The sequence below is a fragment of the Talpa occidentalis genome, unplaced genomic scaffold, assembly GCF_014898055.3.
Source record: "Talpa occidentalis isolate TD23 unplaced genomic scaffold, MPIMG_talOcc4v2.1 talOcc4.10, whole genome shotgun sequence".
In the NCBI taxonomy this organism is placed as follows: domain Eukaryota; kingdom Metazoa; phylum Chordata; class Mammalia; order Eulipotyphla; family Talpidae; genus Talpa; species Talpa occidentalis.
In genome coordinates, this window is record NW_023600993.1 from 33,838,023 (window position 1) to 33,846,303 (window position 8,281).

Genomic DNA, 8,281 nt, shown 5'->3' on the forward strand with positions numbered 1-8,281 from the left:
GTTGGTTGACAAATGCCCACATTAGGTAAGGTGCTATTTGGCGGGAGGTCCAGAACCTGTCCCCTTCTAGCTCTGAGATATGACTGCCCTAGAGGGACTTAGGATTAGATCCATTCCAATTCATTAAACCTAAAATCCAGACTCCAATGCATACCCCAGGCCTTCTGGGATGTTAATGTGTCCTGCAGGGAGAAAGGGGACAAATTTGAGGAAATTGGGTGAAACAGTTTCCTTTTCTCTCTCTCTTTTTTAAAGATCTATTTATTTATTCATACAAGAACTGGGGTGTAGGCCAGAGGTACGGGGACACCAATGACAGAGGGGGAAGCATAACAGGCAGTTTTACTGAAATACACTACTAAGGGGAACAGTGGGCAAGACAGGAGAGGTCTGCTGAGCCAAATGTGGCTTAGTTCCCTGGCCAGGGATAGAACTCAGGTTGTAGCAGCGATAGTGCTGAGACTTAACCCCTAGGCCACCAGGGAGGCCCCTCTGCAGGACTCTTTAGGACCTTTAATAACATCATGGGTATCATGAAGCTCCAAGAAACAACAAGGAGGTTTTACACATATATTTAAATAAGAATCCCTTTTCATAGAGAATCTTGTGTGGCCATAATGCCATGCACCACACTCTGGGAAATACCCACTTAATTTAATGCAGCCCCAGATTCATTTTATTTATTTATTTTTTATAGAGGCATGGTTTATTTATTTGTTTGTTTGTTTGTTTATACATGCACTGGGTACAGTCAGAAGCACAGGAGGGTGAGAGAATTCACCAGAGCCAGAGCGGGGAGCAGAGCAGGCAGAAGAACCGAAGTACACTGCTGAGGGGAGCAGTGGGCGGCAGGAGAGGTCTGCGCGCCATGTGGGACCCTCCTCCAGTGGCCGGGGAGCAGCTGGGGATCGAACCGGCACCGCAGAGGCCACGGGCAGCTTCGCAACCCAGCGCTCAACCGCTGCGCCACCGGGGAGGCCCCCCAGATTCATTTTAAATGTGAGGTACCAGAAATACAGACAAGGAAAGGGGTTTGCTTTATATGAAAAATTTGGAATAGGAAAATCTGTAGAGACAGATAGTGGATTAGTTCCTGCCTAGGGCTGGCGAGTAGGGCTTGAGTGGAAATGGGGAATGACTCCCAAGAGGGGATTTCTTTTGGGAGTAATAAAAATATTCTAGAATTGACTGTGGGGATGGCTACACAACTCTGAATACATTAAAAATCACTGAATTGTATACTTTTGATAGGTGAATTCTGTGCTGTGTGAATTGTATCTCAGTAAAGCTACTACAATAAAAAAAAGAGTCCATCTGGGAGCCCACAAATGCTTCCCAACTCCTACAGCCACTAGTGATGGCTGAGAGTTAGGTACACCCTGCCCGGCCAGCATGAGATGGGGGAAACCCCAGTTACTGGCCTTTTTTTTTAAAAGTTTTTTTTTATAAAGATTTTATTTATTTATACAAGAACAGGGGTACAGGTCAGAGGCGCGGGAGGGTGAGAGAATTCACCAGAGACAGAGCGGGGAGCAGAACAGGCAGATGGACGGAAGACACTGCTGAGGGGAGCAGCGGGAGAGGCAGGAGACCAGCCAGGAATCGAACCCGTGCTGCAGAGACTGTGGACAGCTTCACAGCGAGGTGCTCAACCCTGTTGCACCACTGGGGAGGTCCCTGGCCTTTCTGACTTCAGTCACCTTGCTCTGGGATTCCCAGTCGAGGGCTGCAGGGGAAGGCTGAAGGCAGGAAGCTAGTTAGGAGAGGAGAATGGACAGAACCTGGGCCCTCAGTATGCCCCTGAATATGCATCAGGGTCCTCCATCCCAGTCCAGCAGGGGTTTCTGTTCCCAATTTTTGTTGGGGTTTCTGTTCCCAATTTTTATACAAAAAACTGAGAATCAGGGAGGGAAGGCAACTTGCCAGAAGTGCAAGCACAAGCCTCGATTTGCAGCTTTGCAGAGCTGGATGTCCACCTGGTTCCAGTGCAGGAGGTGGGCTGTCCCCTTGGGTAGTTTGTGTTCACATGCTGTGTGTCAGGCATCGCTCTCGAGCTCATTGCCACTATAGTCCTCCCAGGTTATAGTTCTGGGCCCACTGTACAGTGGAGTGTGGTGTAGGGATGCTAAGTAACATGCTCAGGAGCAGAAACTAATCAGCGAGCAAGTTGGGCTGTTTTATAGATTGCTTCCCTCCTCTCCCAGAGGCGTGGGGGTCACATAGGCATGAATTTACTTCTCCAGTATGGTTGGAGAGATTTCTGCAGTAGTTGGACTTGGAAGCCTCCCTCAAACCCCAGGTCTATGACTGGAGATTCAGATAAATAAAATATTTATCTTACGCTTGCCCTTGAAGTTCTCCTTTTAGGGCCTTGTTTATTTTAAATTGATTCAAAATGCAGAATCCAGGCCTCCCCGGTGGCGCAGCGGTTGAGCGCTGGGTTGCGAAGTTGCCCACAGCCTCTGCGGCACCAGCACCGGCTTGATCCCCGGCTGCTCCCCAGCCACCCGGAGGAGGGTCCCACATGGCGCGCAGACCTCTCCTGCTGCCCGCTGCTCCCTCTGAGGGCTCCCCGCTCTGGCTCTGGTGAATTCTCTCACTCTCCTGCTCTTTTGACTGTACCCAGTGCTTGTATAAATGAATAAATAAATCTTAAAAAAAAAATTAAAAAAAAAACAAAAAACAAAACGCAGACTCCAACAGTTCTTGGAAACCATCTTGTATAAAATTCTTATTTTAAAGGATTCTGACTTCCTGAGGGATGGCAACTCATGGCCCAATTTCATTACCTTCTGGGCAACTTGTTTACTTCTGAAGTTTTAACACAAAAGCTCACATTTAATTTTTTTTTTTTTAAGAGGCATGTTTTATTTATTTATTTGTTTGTTTGTTTGCTTTGTTTACACATGCACTGGGTACAGTCAGAAGCGCGGGAGGGTGAGAGAATTCACCAGAGCCAGAGTGGGGAGCAGAACAGGCAGAAGGACCGAAGTACACTGCTGAGGGGAGCAGCGGGCGGCAGGAGAGGTCTGCGCGCCATGCGGGACCCTCCTCCGGTGGCCGGGGAGCAGCCGGGGGATCGAACCGGCACTGCAGAGGCTGCGGGCAGCTTCGCAACCCAGCGCTCAACCGCTGCGCCACCGGGGAGGCCCCAAAAGCTCACATTTATACAACACTGACATATACTCAGAATCTACCATACTGCATTTGACCTACACAAGAATTCTATAAATAGGACATTTGTTATCATCCTTGTTTTTCACACAAGATGAAGAAACTGAGGCACAGAGTGGATACACAAATACCAAGGAACTCACAGTTGATCATGGCAGGTCCAAGCCTGCAACCCAGGCATCCAGGTGTGGGAACCTAAGTTCTGTGACTGTCAAGGCCTGAGCTTCTTGGCAAGCTGGCCAGGGAGTTGCCCATAGAGACAGAGGCTAGGACAGCTATAGTACCCCCTGAGAGCATGAACAAACAAGCACAGCTGACCATACTGATGAAGATCACCTTGGGGGCAAGTAGGCCTGAGGGGCTGGACACTGATCAGGGTAGCCACTGGCTCTTCAGGATCCAGAACTTCAGACAGGAAATTGGAGAAGGAATGGAAAGAGGAGTTAAAGTGGATCTTGTTGCAGGTGAGGGAAGGGTTCTGGAGTGGAGAAGGAGCCCCCGAGCATCTGCTGACACATGGAAGGCCTCCCAGAGCCCTCAGTAACCCTAGTGACTCAGCTCTCAACTACATTGTGACAGGAGCTAGAGTCAGATCTCTAGACCTGATGTGAAAAAGCTTCACTTTTTTTTCTTCCTGATCATGGACTCTGTAGGACCTCCTGATCACCTGTTAATGGGATGACAAATTAAAAAAAGGCAAGTTGGTGAGAGGCATCTCCTCCTTCTCCAGGGGAGGGGCGGCCATGGGTTTTTAGGTTATGAGTCAGCCTTCCTCCTCACAGGGTGGACACCCATCTGCACATACCTGGCCCTGGATGGGGCTTAATTCTGGAAGCTAGGAAGCCTGCACCCTGTGCTCTAGCCCAGAGAGGGACAGCAAGCCCCCCTGGACCCAACTTCTGATGTGCATCAGAGGATCTGTGTAAGCCACTTGGGTTCTGGCTGATCTCAAGGGACAGAAGTTTGCACTGTTGGCTCAGGTAGACTGTCTCTTTCTGCCAGTGGGGAAGGGGCTCTGTGTGTGCTGGGTCTGATCTAGAGGAATAGAGGGCTGGATGGACTAAGGACTGACATTGACACCCACTTTTCTCCCAGTTTGACTCCTCGAGGACACTGAAAACAACCAAGAAGGGAGGGAGCCAGGAGAGCCCCAAGGGGTCTGATGTCCTAGGGTGACCCTCCTCCCAGCTGCTATACAGGACCCTGATGTGCAAGCCCTGCTTGACCAAGAGGCCACTGGGGAAATACTTGGGCTGTGAAACCAGGTTGCACAGAAACCCATTTCTTCTTCCTTCTCCCATGGCTGATGTGCAACCAGCAGCATTCTTTCAGGCTGCCACTTTCTCAGGTGCCCTAGCAAGAGTCCCACAGGCCTACCAAGACCAAGAGCAATCCCAGGTCTCCCAGCCACATGGTATTTCCACAGGAGAACTGGACTAGAATTTACCTCATGGCCTCTGGACCCTTCTATCAGTTTGCCCATCAGCTACCTCTGCTGTGTTCTCTCCACCTCCCATCGTGGTGTCTCAACCAGAGCATTAGACAGGGAGTCACTTAAGGTTGAATCAGAGGAGACTTCCTGGAGATAGTGGTACCAAAAGGAGGGAGTTGTGTCTGGTTAGCAGTCAGAGATGCCCTCTGAGGTGGAAAGGTGGAAAGGCATGCCAAGCAAAAATCAGGTGCAGAGATGGGAGAAAGAAGCAGAGGCTTGGAGGGGCTTAAGTGATTGAGGTGTATCTGGCAGCCTGAACTCTGGAAGCGGGGGAGGGTGCAGGGCTGTGGGTGAGGGAAATGAAGTCCATCCAGACTCTGGGCCCTGAGTCCAGGCCAGGGGATGTGCAAGCTCCTGAAGGGAGAGGGATGAAATGGCCAAATCAGTGGTTTGAATGATCCCCTGGACAATGGGGGAGAGGGTGGACTATGATCTGGGAATAGCCTGGAACCTAGAGAAGGTGGAAGCTGGGGGCTGTGGGGGTACTTCAGAAGAGAGAAAGTGGTGGGAGGAATCAGCAGGGGCAGTGGCAGGAGGTGAGAGGGCAACTTGCTCAGGAAGAAAAGGGATGGCCTTCAGTCATGGCTCATGAAGCAGCATCCAGCTGCTTAACATGGGGCTCAGTGGAGGCAACTAGGAGTTATCATGGAAGTCTTAAACTTTGAGACAGACTAAGTAGTGTTTGCCCATGATACCCAGTGTCTTAAGAGGGGATGTGAGGACTGCCAAGACAAACAGTCCAGGATGCAACTCTGCAAGGGACCCCTATTAAGAGAGGGTCCCTGGAGGAGACTGAGAAGTCTCCATTCAGGTAGGAGGGAGACCAGGAAAGCAACAGAGGGCAGCTTAGGAAGAGAGAGGGGGTACCAGCCCCTGTGTAGAGACAGGCTCGAAAGAGGTCACTGGATCGAGTGATGGTTAGCCAGCCTGAGGAGGGGCAAGGACAATAGGCTTGTGGGGACTGGTGACATTTTTATTTTCATTTATTTTTTAAAGATTTATTTTTATTTATTTATGCATACAAGAACTGGGGTGTAGGCCAGAGGTGCCGGGGGGAAGATGAGATAGTGGGGAGCAGACAGTGGGGAGCAGAACAGGCACATCTACTGAAATACACTGCTGAGGGGAGCAGTGGGCAAGACAGGAGAGTCTGATGCGCCATGTGGGTCACCTCCCTGGCCGGGATCAAACTCATGCACGCTGCAGTGGCTGGCCATAGCTTGATAGCACTGAGACTTAACCCCTGCACCACCAGGGAGGCACTGCTGACATTTTTAGACTGAGAAAGGTCATGGAGAAAAATCCAGTTCAAGGGACTGATAGAGTTGAGGCCCTGAACTTGACTGAGGCCTGGGTCCAGAGAACAGGATGGTATGGGCTTGAAAGTCTTCCGTGGGACTGGCCAGATAGGTGAGTCTCTAGATAAGGGTGGTGGTGGTTACTGTTATTTATTCATTAAACTTCAGTTGAATACCTACTGGGTGCCAGGCAGTACCTGTACTGAAAACTTAGAAATGTATACAACATTACTTTGTTTCCTGAGGTCGCAGTGGGAGAAGGATGTAGGATAGTCATCGGCTTTTTCTTTTCTTTTTTTTTTTTTTTTTTTGTAAGATTTATTTATTTATTTATACAAGCACTGGGTACAGTCAGAGACACGGGAGGGTGAGAGAATTCACCAGAGCCAGAGCGGGGAGCAGAGCAGGCAGAAGGATGGAAGTACACTGCTGAGGGGAGCAGCGGGCGGCAGGAGAGGTCTGCGCGCCATGTGGGACCCTCGCCTGGCAGGCGGGGATTGAAGTGGCGCTGCAGAGGCTGCGGGCAGCTTCGCAACCCAGCGCTCAACCGCTGTGCCACCGGGGAGGCCCACCTCTCCTTTTCTTCTGGAAGGCTCAACTTTGTTTATTTATGCTCAACCCTTTTGAACAACTGAGCCTCTGAGTATTGTGGGGCCTCAGGCCAAGACCTCGTTGGGGAGATGGAGAAACCATTTCTTCACCTTGTACATTAGCAGACCTTGTCCACTGTCCTGCAAGCTCCATGAGGCAATAGTGGGATTGAGGTAACCCCCGCCCATACCCTGGCAGGAGGCCAGTGGTGGGGTAGGTCAGGAAGGCTCCTGGTTGGGCCTTTGCATCAGGCTCGGGATGGGCATAAAGGAGGGCCCTACAGGCTGGAGGGAGGCAGACTCAGGGACCATGGAGACCCAGAGGGATAGCCCTTCCTTGGGGTGGTGGTCACTGGTGTTATTGCTGCTGGGCCTGTTAGTACCCCCGGCCACCACCCAGGACTTGGGCTACCAGGAGGCAGTGCTCCGTGCTGTGGAGGGCCTCAACCAGAGGTCCCCAGGTGCCAATCTCTACCGCCTCCTGGAGCTGGACCAGGAGCCCAAGGGAGTGAGTTTGGGGGTATCTTCTCTCTTGGTAGGGGGCAGGGAGAGAGATCTGAGAAAGCAAGAATGAACATGAGCCTGGTCTATTTCCTCTATTGAGCAGGATGACGACCCAAACAACCCAAAGCCTGTGAGCTTCCTGGTGAAGGAGACTGTGTGCCCCTGGACGATGCAGCAATCACCGGAGCAGTGTGACTTTAAGGAGCAGGGGGTGAGGATGGGGGTCTAGGGGCTAGGGGTATTGGGGGATGCCTCCTAAGGAGCTGAACAACAGGCTGGTAGGGGACATCTGCAACCACTGGGATGATGCTGGGAGTTATGGTATATGCATTTGACCTCAAGTCTCTCCTTAGCTGGTGAAACAGTGTGTGGGGACAGTGTCCTTGGACCAGATCGGGGGCTCCTTTGACATCACCTGTGATGAGGTGAGTGTCCCTTCTGGGTTGCAGAGGCTGATGGGGTGGTGGTACACAGAGCATCCTTGGGTCAATTAACCGCTGCCCTATCTAGGAAAGAGCCCCTGGCCTGAGCCCCAGGTGTCCAGGAGTGGCTTTGGAGTATTTCTCAAAGTGCAGTCCTTACCTGGGAACTTGTTAGAAATACACATACTCGGGCCACTCAGACCTACTGAATCAGACTCTGGAATGGGGTACAGAAGTTCGTTTTTTAACAAGCCCTCCAAGGAGTTCTGTCTCCTGATGAATTCTGAGAGTCATTTACTTAGAATCAGGAGCTTTTTGGCCCATGGATCCTCGTTGTGTGCCTGGAATTGGCTGTGTGACCCTGAGCAACCCCTTGCCATTTCTGTACCTCCCTCATCTGTTTCTGTGCATGGGGATTCAGCCACATGCTCCAAAGCTCATAGCCAGAGGGTGAAATGCGGCCCCAAGTTTTCTGGAGCGAACCTGGGAAAGCGAGGAAGAGGATGTTTAGGTTGGGAGGGGTCTTGCCTGGCCCTGGGTCCAGCCCTCACAAGGAATCTGTTTCTTCCTGGTGCACAGCCCCGGAGTGTCAAGCTATTTGGAAAAGTGGGTAATCTCCTCCAGAAAGGTTGGCAGAAGATTAAGAACATTGGACGGAGGATCAAGGATTTTTTCCGAAACATTAGGCCCATGCAAGAGGCCTAAGGTCTGTTTTGCCCTGGCTCAGACTTCTGAAATCTGAAAAATAAATTCTTGTGAAAGCAACTTCCTCCAGGTTTCACTTTCAGTGGACTTGTTCTC

The 8,281-nt window shown here is 50.9% G+C and overlaps 1 protein-coding gene across 2 annotated transcripts; it reads left to right on the plus strand.

The window, feature by feature from the left end:
• Nucleotides 1-6,830: 6,830 nt before the first annotated feature.
• On the plus strand, nucleotides 6,831-8,240 carry CAMP (cathelicidin antimicrobial peptide). Of its 2 annotated transcripts, none has more exons than XM_037528412.2 (4): nucleotides 6,831-7,062; nucleotides 7,159-7,269; nucleotides 7,412-7,483; nucleotides 8,060-8,240. In XM_037528412.2, exons 1-4 carry the CDS (start codon nucleotides 6,865-6,867, stop codon nucleotides 8,183-8,185), a joined length of 507 nt encoding a protein of 168 aa, XP_037384309.1. In that variant the 5' UTR covers nucleotides 6,831-6,864; the 3' UTR covers nucleotides 8,186-8,240. The 2 variants fall into 2 exon arrangements, with proteins under 2 accessions (XP_037384309.1, XP_037384317.1); XM_037528420.2 differs by having other exon boundaries at nucleotides 6,863-7,062; nucleotides 7,162-7,269.
• Nucleotides 8,241-8,281: the final 41 nt, after the last annotated feature.